We start from the raw sequence: 14,751 nt of genomic DNA, 5'->3' as shown, positions 1-14,751 counted from the left end.
AACATAAAAACAGACTATATATATATATATATATAGGGCAAACGTGATATTTCCAAACTGTGCAAGGATAAATGTGTAAAGATACTCCAAAATACGTTACACGGTCCGCAGTGGGCGGATGCGAGAGTGGGTGTGACGGCGAGTGATCGACCGCCCTCGATGCAGCTCGCTCCCATTCTCGGCCACCGCCCTGTTTGCTGCCGCATGCGATCGCTTCGCCGTCTCGGCAGCGGCGGTGGCATCGGGGAAAACGTCCGACCTCACTTCAGCCGCTCCGCCTCTAGCCATCTGAACCCTAATGCAAAGAATCAAAAGTACGAGAGGAACGCCACCAAATATTGGGACGATTTCTATAAGCGCCACCAGGGCAAGGTTCGTCTTCGCCATCTCTCTTGGACAATCTACCGTTGCTCTTAATCGTTGTACCATTTGATGAAATGTTTTGTTGGAGCAGTTCTTTAAAGATCGCCACTACCTGGAGAAGGATTGGCGACGATATTTCGCTGTAAAGACCGCCACTACCATTTATTCGACTTTTTTTAGCTGAATTATTCTTCTTGTTAGCTAAGATGGTGGTTCAACTTGTCCTCTCGCAGTCTTCCGGGGAGAGCGGTCAGGCATCTATGGATCCTAAGGTCGTACTAGAGGTAACCCTGGATAATGCAAACTCTAATGTCGTGCTAGATGTAATCCGCTTTTTTACGGTTGATTCGGTTCATTTTGGGGATGATTTGTGGCCAACTAGTTTTCATGCAACTTTCTTGGTTGATTTATTCTCCTCCTTTTTCTGCTTTGTTATAAAATATTATGATAGAAGTTTCCACATGGTGCGTTTTCTTCTCCTCATTGTTGGTGTTGTGTCACAAGGTCAAAATTTTGATTTGTCGTAGAATGTAAATAAATCATTTATAATATGGTTATAGTCGGGTTAAAACATGTATATCTTGGCTCACAGTGAATAATCTGAAACATTTTTGCTAGTCATCACAGATGTGAGGAGCATCACTGGTCTCTTCTAAAATCTCCATGTGTGTATGAGGAATTGGAAAAATAGAAAAGATGTTTCTATTAATATGTAATATATTTTAAGAGAAAAGCTGAAGCTATTTGATTAGGACAAAGTTTGTGAACTAGGATGATTATCACTGTTTGTCTGATGTCACCATTGAGTTCAAGAAAAACAAGTTGCCTTTTCAGTTTTCCCACATTTACGTATGAGAATACATAGGCTGCCGTCCCTCTCATTTCTCTTTTTTTTTTCTTTGCTTTATCAGCCATTTTCTGATTGTTTGGTGACTATACCTGGACCTTTATGATTGTGTGTGTATGTTTGCATGTTTTTTTTACTTAAATTCCAGATTATTCTGTATGAGAAATTTAGTTATTCAATGGGTGTTTGTGCTAATTGATTTCGATGATTTGCTATAGGTTGGTTGCGGAGTTGGAAACACTCTCTTCCCCCTTCTGGCTGCATTTCCTAATGTTTTTATTCATGCCTGCGATTTTTCACCTCATGCAGTTGCTTTTGTTAAGGTATATATAAAAAAAATGAAGTATTGAAAAGGTTCATTTGTTCTGCATACTTCAATGGATGGTAGCAGTCTAATTTTTGATCTATCATTTTTTTAAATTGTCAGGAAAATGGTGCTTCTGTTTCAGACAGATTGAATGCTTTTATTTGTGATGTGACAAAGGATGATCTTTCCAAGATCATAATGCCATCATCAGTTGATGTTGTTACCATGGTAATTTTTCTCAAAATGGTTCCATGAAATACCAAAAGCTTCATGTCCTGGAGTCAGCCATTCTGTAGTATGGTTATCTGCTGCAAATCAGCAATAATGTAGATTATATTTTTGTAAGATAATGTTTGATGCATCTACTGAACTGGCATAAGTTGCGAAAAAAATGAAAATATTTAAGAGCTAATTCTTAAATTTCTGCTTTGAAAATTCTGAAATTTAGACATATCAGTTGCAGTGTTTTATGGGTTTCATAACCCAGAGAGCATGTGAACAAAATTCTGAAATCTCTAGTTGTTTTCATTTCATGTGAACATATTTGGGGTTTTGTTTTTTCAATATGAGATTTTTATGTATAAGATGATCTGAATTGTGAAGACTTCTAGGATTGAGGTTTTACCAGCTAGGGTATGTTACAAAGATTAAGATGGTTCTTCTGAGAGATGTACTTCATGGGATAACAAAAGATTCACTCAATTGGCAGTTTCTAAGATTATTTTGATGAGACTTGGGAGCATCTAGTGGTGATCTGTATTTACATTCTGACACATCTGATTAATTTAGTGGAAGAGACCACTCTTCAAATAGTGCTGGTTGTGAAAACCTGTAATTTTGTTTCTTATAAACATTCTGCTTAGTAGTGCATTGGATTGCTTTGGCCGGTAGCAGTTGGGACTTGATTTTTAACCTGTCCTAGTGAGATATATATATATATATATATATATATATATATATATATATATATATATATATATATATATATATATATATATATATATATATATATATATATATATATATATATATAGTGCTGACCCTTGGCAGCTCCCATGACAAGCTGGGGATGTGATAAGTCTGGAAGTGGGATCTGTCGATTCTTTAGTTAGCTATTTATCACCAAATGAATGAATTCATGTACTTCAATTTTGTAAATTCAAATATTAGCATTTGTAACAATCTCCAACAACCTCCTGTGTGTCAATCATTTCAATTGCCATTCTAACAAAATAATGTCTTTTGCATGCAGAATTTCTTTTTGAATGGTGATTTTAGGCTTGTTACGACTGACGTTTTCCTTCCTTTCTTTACTTTAAATGATTTCTTCAGACTTAACTGTTGATTTTTCTCACTTGTAATTCAGTTGGCTGTGTATGTTATTAGATAATCTCACAGTTTACCACTTGACACCTTAGCAGATCTTTATGTTGTCTGCAGTTTCTCCCATGAATATGCCTGCAGTGTTACAGAATGTCAGAACCATTCTTAAAGTGAGTATCCAACCTGATAGTCACAAAGTTTGTTTCTCTGCTGATTTTATTTGCTTAACTTTTAGTATCATGTCTTTTACAATCTTCCAGCCAAGTGGCCATGTACTTTTTCGAGACTATGCCCTTGGGGACTTTACTCAGGTAAGTCTTCTGAGAGTTCTGCTGATTGGTTTGCTAGATCATTGAAGTTTGTTCTTAATACTTGGTATTTGATCATTGCGAGTAGTGTTTTATCTGACATCAATGTGTTCTAATAGCTTATATTTTTCTTTGTTGTACTTTGCATTACTTTTGTTAGATAGTTCCACTGCACCTGTTCTTAAATGGAACATTAATTTGAATATATGTTTTCTTTCTTGTTTGTGACCTTTTGGCATTGTTAACTCTGTGGATCAATTTTCCTACCATGTACCATGATTAGACAAGTAATAAGTCATCAGCTGCTTATTGAACAACATCTCATTTCAAAAGTGTCAAATTCACACTCTCAAGGTTTTAAATCTTGGTCATGTACCAGTTCTGATATTCTACTGGGCCAACACACTATTGATGTACCAGGGGTATACCGACCCATACCCTTTGGTATTAGCTGGATAATAATAAAAACAATGATTTAAAAAATGTTAGGTGCTAAAAAACGCCAAGGTCCTAACATGCCCGAGACGCTCGCTTGAAGAAAGCGAAACGCTATGAAATATTAAAATATAAAAATTATATAATATAATTGATAAATATGATTATATAAATAAAAATATTATATTAAATTAAAAAGATCTACTAAATTGCTTTGTACACTTGTCATTTATCTTGAAATCCTAATAATAATTTTAAATATACAAATATTAACAGTGTTAAAATCTAAATAGTATATTATCAATCTAGTAAACAGAGATTACTTTGTACAGTAGTTAACAATCTACTATTAATAGTATATTATTTACTGTTAATAGTAGTTAGAGAGGAAAAAAGAACTAGTTACAGTAGTAGAGGGGGATAAAAGTGTCACTGACAATGGAAAGTGGGGAAGAAGGTAGCGGTGACGAAGGAAGCTATGGACGATAGTAGTAGCGGCGAAGGATTCAGTTTAAGATAGCCGCGACAGTGGAGGAAGCTACGAGCGGCAACGGCGGAAGCTGCGGAAAGCAGCAGCGGAAGCTCCAGAGGGTGTCTGACGATGGCGGAGGAACCTGTGGTCCTCTCCCTCGACGATGGGAGGAACTGCACACGGAGCGGTGGTAAAAGAAACCTACGGGCTCTTGCTAGGCTATCAGACTTGTCCATCGGCGACAAAGGAAGGCTCAGTCCACTGCGTTTGCGGCGAAGGCAACGCCAGAAAGCGTCGGCGGCAGAGGCAGAAGTAGTGCTAGGGTTGGCTCAGGGTCGCGCGGGCGTGCAAGGGTGGCTTTTGCGAGTAAGAAGCTAATTAGTTTGTTCAATCAAACCAACTAACCACTGTTGAATCGAACTAGACTTTAAAGTCTGGTTCAGTTGCTTTATTTAAATCGGGCGCTCGCCCAAGGTGCACGACCCCTGGGTTCAAGTGAGCGCCCAGGCAGCGCCTCATTGAAGCGCACCACCTGGTCCACCCACGAGGCACCCAGGCCCCACCTCACCCGAGCACCTAGGCAAGCGCCCGGGCGCTATTTAAATCATTGAATAAAAAGATAGTACTAACCAGTTCTGAATTATATGATATGATACCAATGCTTTGTCAAATTGGTTAATACCAATCAGGATGCACTGTGTTGACCAGTATTTGAAATCTTGGTTATTCTTATATCTATCCATCATGGTGAGAGTTTGTGAACTTTTTTAAAGCGCTTAAACTAGCATCTCATATGTGCAGTGATTTAAAAAGCGCTAGACGCCAAAATACGCCAAGGTCCAAAAACGCCCGAGGCGCTCACCCGAGCGAAGCGAGGCGCTAAAATATAAAAATATATAATATAATTAATAAATATAATTTTTTAAATAAAAATATGACATTAAATTAAAAAAATCTTACAAAATCACAATATCACATTAACAAAAAAAAACAAAATTCGAAACAATAACAATAATTTCAAATAAATAAAAATTAGCAGTATTAAAATCAAAATAATATATTATTAATCTAATAAATAAAAAATATTGTTACTAGTATACAGTTAGCGGTATACTGTTAATATATTGTTAACAGTATACTATCGAGTCGATGTGAGAAGAGTTAGCAGCGAGCAACGACAGCAGTAGCGGGAGCGGGAGAAGCGAGCGACGATAGCGACAGCGGGAGCGACGAGCGGTGACAGTGGCAGTGGTAGCAGCAAGCAGTGGCAGTGACAATGAAAGCGGGAGCGACGATAGTGGCAACATTAGCAGCGAGCATCTACAGCAGCAGCGGTAGCAGCGAGCAACGATAGCGGGAGCGGCGATAGTGGCAGTGGTAGCAGTGGGAGCGGGAGCAGAGACAGTGGCAACGGTAGCAGCGAGCAGCGGCGATAGTTGCAGCGGTAGCAGCGGCAGTGAGAGCGACGACAGTGGCAGTGGTAGCAGCGAGCAGCGGGAGCGGCAGCGTGAACGACGAGCAGGGTTAGGGTTGGGGAAGTCACGCTGATATCGGTGCTTTAGTTGGTTCGATTGAACCAACTAAAGCATCGGAGACTGAATCAGATCTAAAATGCTGGTTCGGTCGCCTGGTTTAACCTAGCCGCTCGCCTAAAGCGCCCGACGCCTGGGCTCGGGCAAGCGCCCAAGCGACGCCTCTTTGAAGCGCGTCGCTTGGAAATGAAGTGAGGTGTTCGGGCCTCGCCCGAGCGCCTAGGCGAGCACTCGAGCGCCTATTGAAATCATTGCATATGTGTCAAAGCTGTTTAATGGCAACTACATTTGGTATCTGCCAACATTTTAATCTCCTTATTTGCTTAAGCTGATTGTCCTCAAGTGATGTGAACCATATATCTATTATAACTGAACTTTGATGTATATGGAACTCTGAACGTGTGTCATGCCTACGGCCATTGAGTGGGCGAGGCATTTGATGTTTGTTCATCTGATTATTTTAAGACTCCTAACTTGCATTTTGAACTTATATTCTGAGCTGTCAAGCACATTAACGTCAATTGTTATACTTGTATCTGTGTTTGTGTTTAGATATTTACATCTTTATCTAGATCAAAATTCAGTCCTAGATATTCCATTTATATTCTACCAGTGAATTTATCTGTCTCCTTGGTCATATTTGCATATGTAATATAACAGCTGGACAATGAATTTTATATGACCCATTCTGTGGCCCAAACCTATGGAGCCTAATGTTTTCCTTTTCCTTTATGTTTGGCATCTGCTGTATGCTAAAGGGTAACAATGTGTTAATTGAGGCCATAATGAAACTGAAGCTCTTAAGGACAAGGACTGCACATGTTAAAAACTAGTTGGTTTTAACTTATAAGTTTTAAGTTCTTAGACTTGGCTAGGAGTTGTCTTCAAGCATGCATTTGTTCGGAAGTTAAGCCCGTGAATAGGAGAGATTTCAGTGCATTGATCAGTCTCACTCCCATATCAGAAGGGGAAGGGTATTTATGTTATACGAAACAAGATGAGCTCACCACTAGTAATATCAATTAAGCATCTTGGTTCATATGATTAAGGGTTCATTATATATGGGTAATAAGTAAAGTTAGTCGTCCAAGGAAAACCTTAGGCAAAACAGAACTTTTTTATTTGCTTTTTTGCATTCTTTTGAAAACTTCTATTGTAGTTTTTAGTAACGATTTTTACTAATTTTCTGCCTATTGTATATATGCTAATGTTCTTAGAACATTTGTAAATTTTTGTCATGAAGCACCAACTTAGTTCCTGGTTTTGAAACTCAGATCAAACTTGCAAATAAAGGTCAGACGATTAGCGAAAATTTCTATGTCAGAGGTGATGGCACTGTGGGTGATTTGTTCTGAATCTTGTCCAGTTCATCATATATTTACTTCTTTTTATTGGCTATATCCGCTAATGATATGGTGTAATTATGTCAGTGTTCTTTCTACTTTTCTGAGGACACATTATCAAACTTGTTTGAAAGAACTGGTTTCAACACTCTGGACATCAGTGTATACTGCAGACAGATTGTGAACCGTTCACGGGATATAGTGATGGATCGGTATGGTAAATTATAATTGAGCATTTCCATGCTTTTTCATATTTGATTTTGTCAATAATCAGGACAGTCATATATCATCTTATGCACTTGCTATCATATAACATCATCTGATCAGTGCTATCATCTTAAGCTGTTATTTGGTTTTGATTGTCATCTGTGTACATTGTCGATAGCACAGAGGATATTACAAGTGCCAGTTTCTGTGACCCTGTAGCATAGTCAAGTTCATTTTTACGATGGGAAATTAGCAATAATTAGTAAATGATTGGCAGTTTTTATTATTTTTCTTTATTCTCTAGGTTTTGCATTCACCTTCCTAAGTTACATCTCTCTGTATGTCATCTCTGGCTAAGCATTGAAGAAAGAATTTTTGGAGCAACATGTCTAATTTACTCAAATGCTGTTTTTTCAAGTTTTAGTCATAAAGCCTTACCCATGGAATTTATTTACACATTTAGTCTGCTGAAAGGTAACAAGGAAAGCATGTCCAGCTATAATGTGGAAATAAACAGATGTGACTTAACTTTAGGGTACAACAATCTAAAACCCTTGTGGTTTGATGTTCTCGGGGGAGATCTAGGATTAGTTCAAGATTACTTTTGGTTCTTATTTTTTTTTCCTTTATTAGTAATATTATGCTTATATAAGTTTATAATATTTGTCGATCCAACTTTGAATCAGAAATTGATAAATATTCTCTATGGCTCCATCATTTCTTGTTCTCTTAAGTCAACTAATTGCTTCTAGTTGTGTCATCCTGTTAATTTTTGAATTTTTTTTTTATCATGGTTGTAGCCTTATATCTATCGATTTTTAATGGCAGGCGCTGGATAAGGGCCACATTTTGTACTTAAGTTTTCTTAAGTGCAAAATGGAACAAGTTTTTTAAATTATATCAAGGGAGAGGTGACAAACATTGAAGACGGAGCAGGTTTTTTAAAGTTTTCTGTGGTGTATTGATTACTTTAGTGCTGGGATGATTCTTGCAGACTGCAATGCATGCTTAGGGAATGGAACTTTCAAGAAACATAAGACCTAGTTTGACAGGTTTTGTGGTCAAACTTTGTATGTAGTTCATGAGCTCAAAATTCTGAATTAATTATTTTTTTTTTCACTTTGCCCCATCCACAAGATATGGAGGAGCTTGCGAGAGTGATCCGGCTGTAATTTTCTATTCCCATCTGGATAGATAGAGAGTACTAACTTCTTGGCTCATAAGCTAACTTTACTCGCAGATTTGTAAATGTTTAGCTGTGGGGAGCAAAATAATTCTACTTTGTTGTCATCTAACAGTTTCTGGGAGGCGGAACACTCGTTCAGTTCGATCCACTAATTATTGTGTTGACACTGAAATAGAAAAATATTTAATTTCTTGCAAAAATCATTTTTATGATGTTCTAACAATATCAAGCCTTTCTTTGGTAATTATTGATCCATTTGTTCAATGAATTATCCAGAAATCAAAGATTCGATCGATCGATCGACTTCCGGTATGGACTCCCTCGACTCGTGGGCTCCACTGCATTCGACGCGTCCTATGACGTGGACATATTTCCGGAGTCTTCCCACGGGGGGGATGTTGCTGACGCCAGCGGCGGATGCACCTGAAGATGATTGAACTACGGGGAAATGATAACGAGGGTGTTGGTTTGGGTTCGAATGTATAGGTGCCGAAACCGCATCTCCCTCTCACCGTTGTTGTCTGATGAGCCGTCTCCCTCTCTCTTCCAAATCGAACCAACACCTCAATTTTGCCTGCACTTTGACTCATCCCATCGCCGTTCCCAACAGAAACCCTTCGCCTCGCCTACCCTCGTCCCTCCTCCCACTCACCTTCCATTCTTCCCAAGAACACTTGGAGGAGGAGGAAGAGGAGGCGAAGTAGCCCGATTCCATTCTGTGAAGCCCATTGTGATTAGGGCTTTCGATGGGGTCGTTTCATCCTTTGCCCTAGTTTGCTGTTCCTGTCAATCTGGTCTTCTTGTTAATATCAATCGTGGCGTGGTGGAATAGGGCGAGGAACTGCAGGGTTTAGAGCATGGCGGAGGCGGCGAAGCTCCGGCGGCCGTTGGTTCCTTGCGTCCGAGACTTCCCTAAAGGGTGCGGCCCTCACGCGGTGGTAGTTGGATGGAAGCCGAAGGAGGCCCTGCCGCCTCTTCCGCCGCCCCCACCTGCTCCGGAATCCAAGGAACTTGCCGCCTGTAACGAGGTCGCCGAGCCTGGCGTTTGTGGGCCTCCTGAGGGGGCCCCGGCCGACATAGAGGGGAAGCCTTGCTTGACGGTCGGTACTATGAAACCTCACGTTGTGGATTCTTCGACGATGGGTTCGGGAAATGTTGCAGCCGTTAAAGTGGAGCAAGAAGAGGAACTGGACCAGGGCATGGAGGAGTCTTCTATTCACAACCGTGAATTAGAGCTGCCGGTGCCGTTGTTTTTGGAGAATGGACTCGAACAGTCCAAAGCATCAGTTGTATCTAGAACGGATGAAACACTGAATGCCGACGGTGATCTGGTAAAGCAGTGTTCACCGAAGATGTACCCTCCTCCGTCAAGGAAAGCTGTCTCAGCTGTTCGGGATTATCCAATCGGTTGCGGAGTAAATGCTCCTCGTATGAGCAGGGAGGAGGCCTTAAAACTTGCAGCGAATGCTTCATCAAAGAGCAAGAGTCCGATAGAGGAGAAGATGCCTGCTGTGGATCAACAAACAGTGGCCCCAAAAGATTTTGCTACTGTTGAAGTTCCTGCTGACAATAAGGTTGCCAAGGGGATGGAGGAAAGGACTGAGATCAAGAAGATTGAAGAAGAAACTCTCCTGGTAGAAGCTAAGGTTTTGAAGTCTCCCCTTCCCTCTCCCAAGATCAAGAGTTTGGAAGCAGAAAAGCAGTCTCTTTCTGGAGAAAATAGGGAGAAGAAATTACCTATTAGAGCAGCTCCTGATGAAAGGTTGGGTGTGCAGGCAATCAAACAACTTAACAGGGATGCTCAAGGGAGCATGATACCTGATCTTGATAAAGTAGCTGCAAGGGGGGAGAGACTTTCATTGGGGAAATCAACTGATAAAATGGTGACGAAATATCAAAAGGTTAGTAAAAGTACCAAGAGAAAGTTCTTAGATGCAACTGTGGATGAAAATGATGCTAGGATTGACCACAATCTGGATGTTGAGAAGCTGGAAGCTCATGGCGAAAGGCTGATCATTCAAGCTCTCATGGCTGCTCCCAGATGTCCATGGAAGCAGGGTTTCAAGTCAGGTAATTCTGGTTCTCGCTCTGTTGCGATGCCAAAACACAAAGTGAAGAGGGAACAAACTACGTTGAACATGCAACTTGCCTTGAAAGAAGTGGAGGATGAGGATACTGTGTCTGGATATTCTAGTTCTCATTCTGTTGTGGTGCATAAACGTAAGGCGAAGAGGGAACGAACCAAGTTGAATATGCAACTAGCCTTGAGGGACGTGGAGGATGAGGATATTCTGTCTCACGGTGAAGAAAATGAAAGAGCAGTTACAGTTTACCAAGGATCCTATGATCAGAGTGTCATAGACGCTCCACCCCTTTCAGTTTTTGATGGATCAGGAGAATTGTCCGTCAACATCCCTCCGATTGTTCCTTCTGGATGGAATTATAGTGGTGCTGATAGTCAAGACATATTGGTTCGTCATAAGGTTAGAAGAGCGCTGCGGCTCTTTCAAGTGGTTTGCAGGAAACTATTGCAAACTGAGGAGGCAAAATCAAAGGGGTTAGGCAAGACAAAGAGGGTTGACCTGACTGCAGCTGATATCCTTAAACAAAAAGGTGAATGGGTTAACACTGGTAAGCAGATCATAGGTATTGTTCCTGGCGTTGAAGTTGGAGATGAATTTCATTTCAGGGTGGAGCTTTCCATTGTTGGTCTTCATCGCCCATTTCAAGGAGGCATAGATGCCCTAAAGAAAAATGGTATATACGTTGCAACAAGTATTGTGGCTTCTGGGGGATATAATGATGATATGGATAGCTCAGATGTCTTGATATATTCTGGTTCTGGAGGAAATCCTGCCGGTACAGATAAGCCACCAGAAGACCAAAAGCTTCAGCGTGGAAATCTGGCACTGAAGAACAGTATTGACACAAACACTCCTGTTCGAGTTATTCATGGAGTCAAGGAGATGAAAGGAGGAAGTTCCCACGATGGAAGGTCCAAACTAGTCTCAACGTTAACTTATGCTGGTTTGTATTTGGTTGAGAAGTACTGGCAGGAGAAAGGGCCTCATGGCTTCTTTGTTTATAAGTTCCAATTAAGAAGAATGCCAGGACAACCAGAACTTGCTCTTCAAGAAGTCAGAAAAACAAAGAGGTCAAAAGTACGAGAAGGTTTGTGCGTGAAGGATATATCAGATGGGAAGGAGAAGATACCAATTTGTGTAATCAACACAGTAAATGATGAGCACCCTCCTCCCTTCAAGTACATAACAGAGATCAAATATCCTTCATGGTATGTGAAGAATCCTCCAGAAGGTTGTGATTGCGTGAATGGCTGCTCCGATTCAGGGAGGTGTGCATGTGCTGTGAAGAATGGAGGTGAAATTCCTTTCAACTTTAATGGTGCTATTGTGCAAGCAAAACCTCTTCTGTATGAGTGTGGCCCGTCCTGCAAGTGTCCCTCATCGTGCCACAACAGGGTGAGCCAGCATGGAATCCAAATACCACTAGAAATTTTCAGGACAAAAACAAGGGGCTGGGGGGTGAGATCATTATATTCCATTCCATCAGGAAGTTTTATATGTGAGTACATCGGGGAGCTGCTTCAGGATAAAGAAGCTGAAAAGAGGAGTAACGATGAGTATCTCTTTGATATTGGTCATAACTATGATGATCACTCTCTCTGGGAGGGACTTCCTTCTCTTATTCCAGGCTTGAAGACTAGTTCCCAGCGTGAAACTGTGGACGATGTGGGTTTCACCATTGATGCAGCTGAGTATGGGAATGTGGGAAGATTTATTAATCATAGCTGTTCACCTAACCTCTATGCACAAAATGTTCTTTACGATCATGACGACAAGAGAGTACCACACATAATGCTTTTTGCTGCTGAAAATATTCCTCCATTACAAGAACTGACATATCACTATAACTATTCGTTAGATCAGGTCCGTGATGCAGATGGTAACATAAAACAGAAAGACTGCTATTGTGGGTCTCCTGAATGCACTGGAAGACTTTATTGAGATTGCCTTTTATCAATTGAGTTCAGTCCTAGACATGTTGTTGTGGTTGGCATCTTTTTGTCATATTTTTGCTCATGACAAGTTTGTCACTGCCACTGATCATATGGGCCAACTGAATATTGAGATGACTATATTTGTCATGTAATCTGGTGGTTCTGGTATCGTATGAAATCCAGCAAAGGTGCAACAGAGGTGCATCTCTCCCATCGCCTTGTTGATCATCTGTCAAATTGACTTGTTCTTTCATGTTGTATCAAGTTAATACTAATGATATGCGCCTGTTAGTTGTTTGTTTCCAAACTATTGAATGTAATTAGGCTCTCACTTGACAGGAATATTTGGGTAAGTGACTTTATCTGACAGTTGGATTAGTCTTTCGGAAGACTGTATTTTGTACTTTTATTGGTAATATCCATTACAGAAAATGAGTAGATCATGTTTGTTAGCTACCCATATGCATCTTCTTAACATAATTGACATGCTATCTGCAAGTATTAAAGTCCAGATATTGTGAGTTGTCTGTGGATTCTTTCCAATTACTTGGCTATATCTGAAGAACCATGTTCATCAACTGATGAGGTTTCATATCCTTTCTCACTGCTTCAACCTATGTTTTCTTGGAAATCCCCTCCCGCTTGTTAGCAGCATTCATTATAAAATTCTTTGGTTCATGTAGTTGTATCATAGAATCACACATGGATGTAGATTTAAGCACAAGCATATGGAGATGACAGGAAGGAAATTAATGATAATGAGCTATTCCAAAGTGGATATTCTGTAATTTACAACTTTTGGACAATGCTACATGGTAAATGAAATCGTAAGTGCTTATTCATCAAATTCAATTTGTATGTCAACTAAATACATATCATTGTCATCAAGATGAATGAGAGAGGAAAGGGAGAAATTTTCAGGAACATAAAGCTGGGGATGCTAAAATATGGAAGCGAAATAACTTGTCGATAAGGATGTATAAATAAATTGTTCTAAAGGAACATAATTGATACACTACTCACACAGTATGACTTTGGTGCTGTTACTCTCTGTTATCCTTTTTCAGTCGTTCAAGGTCTTGAGACTTTCTGTTTGGATGCTAGTTCAAGCTACCCTAGAGTCAGTGGTGATAGTTGCAAGTTTGTAATGGCATAGTTTTGAAAATGCATTGTTCAGATTACACTACATGTCCATAATTTTATTCTGGAGGTTTTGGCTCTTATATTTTCCATTTTTAGTTTTTTTTTTTTTTCGAGGTGACTATGACAGTGAACCACCTCAGCTGCACATCACTAAAGTTGCTCCATCGTGACATAGGCATCAACGGCCCAAATCATGTGAACATCTTGTCTACATGCAAAGATAAGACCATGTACATATGAAGCCCCTAGATTCTGCAGAAGCTTTTGGAACTGGACTGATCATTTGTGGCGTTGAACTTCGACACCATATGGAATAGAGAGCTGTACTGCAGACACTTCATTTTGAATTACAACTTTCAAGTCTTCTTCTCCTGGGAGAACAAACATATGCCTGATGCGACCCAGAAGCATAACCAAGGTTGGTATGTTACACCAATATTATGAACTTGGATTTACGCTGTTGTGCATTTTGGGGCTTTGTTGAGCAGCTTTTTACTACTTCACACTTGGTACCTGTTGCCATTTTTGTGTTGCTCAAAACTATTGCAAGGAGCTTCATATTATCTGTATCTCTATGTGTGTCTTCCTCCTGCTTTTGATAACGAGTAATGTTCATGCTGTTTTCAGTTCAGTTTACGTCGATTTGGTCCTTAATTTTACTGTTGGTGTTTGTGGGCATTCATTTTGCAGCTGAGCATAGATGTAAAACTGAATACTTCTGGCTGGTAGCAAAAGATCCTTTGTTCAGCATATTCTTCCATTCTGTCTCAATGATTGTCTACACGAATTTTCTCGCCTCCTACCTCTGTAGCAATTATACATGCTACTTGGTATAGAACTACAAGTGGTATCGTGCTTGTAAAATAACATACATATCCTATGCGTTGCTTTCTCCTTCCCTATATAACAACTAATGCTCATGCTGTTTCTAGTTCATGGTCTAAAATTTACTGTTTTGCGACCGATCACAAATGTAAACTGAATGTGTTTGGGTGGTTACCTAAGATCACTGCACTGCATATTCAACCATTCGATCTCGATGGTTGTCTTTCCTGTCTGCCACCTTTGTCGTGCGTACATACTTATATGTGCTACTTGGATTTATTATGTGTTTTTCTCCTGCCCTTTAACATAACCAATGCTCTTTCAGTTTAATCAATTTGGTTCTAATTCTACCATTAATGCTTGTTCATTTTGGAACCAAGAATATATGTAAGCTGCATATATTTTCAGTGGTAGCATAAGATTACTGTTCATCGTATTCATC

The 14,751-nt window shown here is 39.9% G+C and overlaps 1 protein-coding gene and 1 pseudogene across 3 annotated transcripts; both read left to right on the top strand.

Moving 5' to 3' along the window:
- The first annotated feature begins 45 nt into the window (after positions 1-45).
- LOC135644697 (uncharacterized) lies at positions 46-7,137 on the top strand (annotated as a pseudogene).
- Positions 7,138-8,657: 1,520 nt separating this feature from the next.
- LOC135581976 (uncharacterized) lies at positions 8,658-14,541 on the top strand. Of its 3 annotated transcripts, XM_065162520.1 has the most exons (3): positions 8,658-12,540; positions 13,581-13,902; positions 14,175-14,541. In XM_065162520.1, the coding sequence occupies exon 1, from the start codon at positions 9,181-9,183 to the stop codon at positions 12,346-12,348; it is 3,168 nt and encodes a 1,055-aa protein (XP_065018592.1). In that variant the 5' UTR covers positions 8,658-9,180; the 3' UTR covers positions 12,349-12,540; positions 13,581-13,902; positions 14,175-14,541. The 3 variants fall into 3 exon arrangements, with proteins under 3 accessions (XP_065018592.1, XP_065018591.1, XP_065018590.1); XM_065162519.1 differs by lacking the exon at positions 14,175-14,541 and having other exon boundaries at positions 13,660-14,053; XM_065162518.1 differs by lacking the exon at positions 14,175-14,541 and having other exon boundaries at positions 13,581-14,053.
- The last annotated feature ends 210 nt before the right edge of the window (positions 14,542-14,751 follow it).

Source organism: Musa acuminata, chromosome BXJ3-8 (genome assembly GCF_036884655.1).
Source record: "Musa acuminata AAA Group cultivar baxijiao chromosome BXJ3-8, Cavendish_Baxijiao_AAA, whole genome shotgun sequence".
NCBI classification, from domain to species: Eukaryota; Viridiplantae; Streptophyta; class Magnoliopsida; order Zingiberales; family Musaceae; genus Musa; species Musa acuminata.
This window is presented reverse-complemented; position numbering and strand designations above follow the sequence as displayed.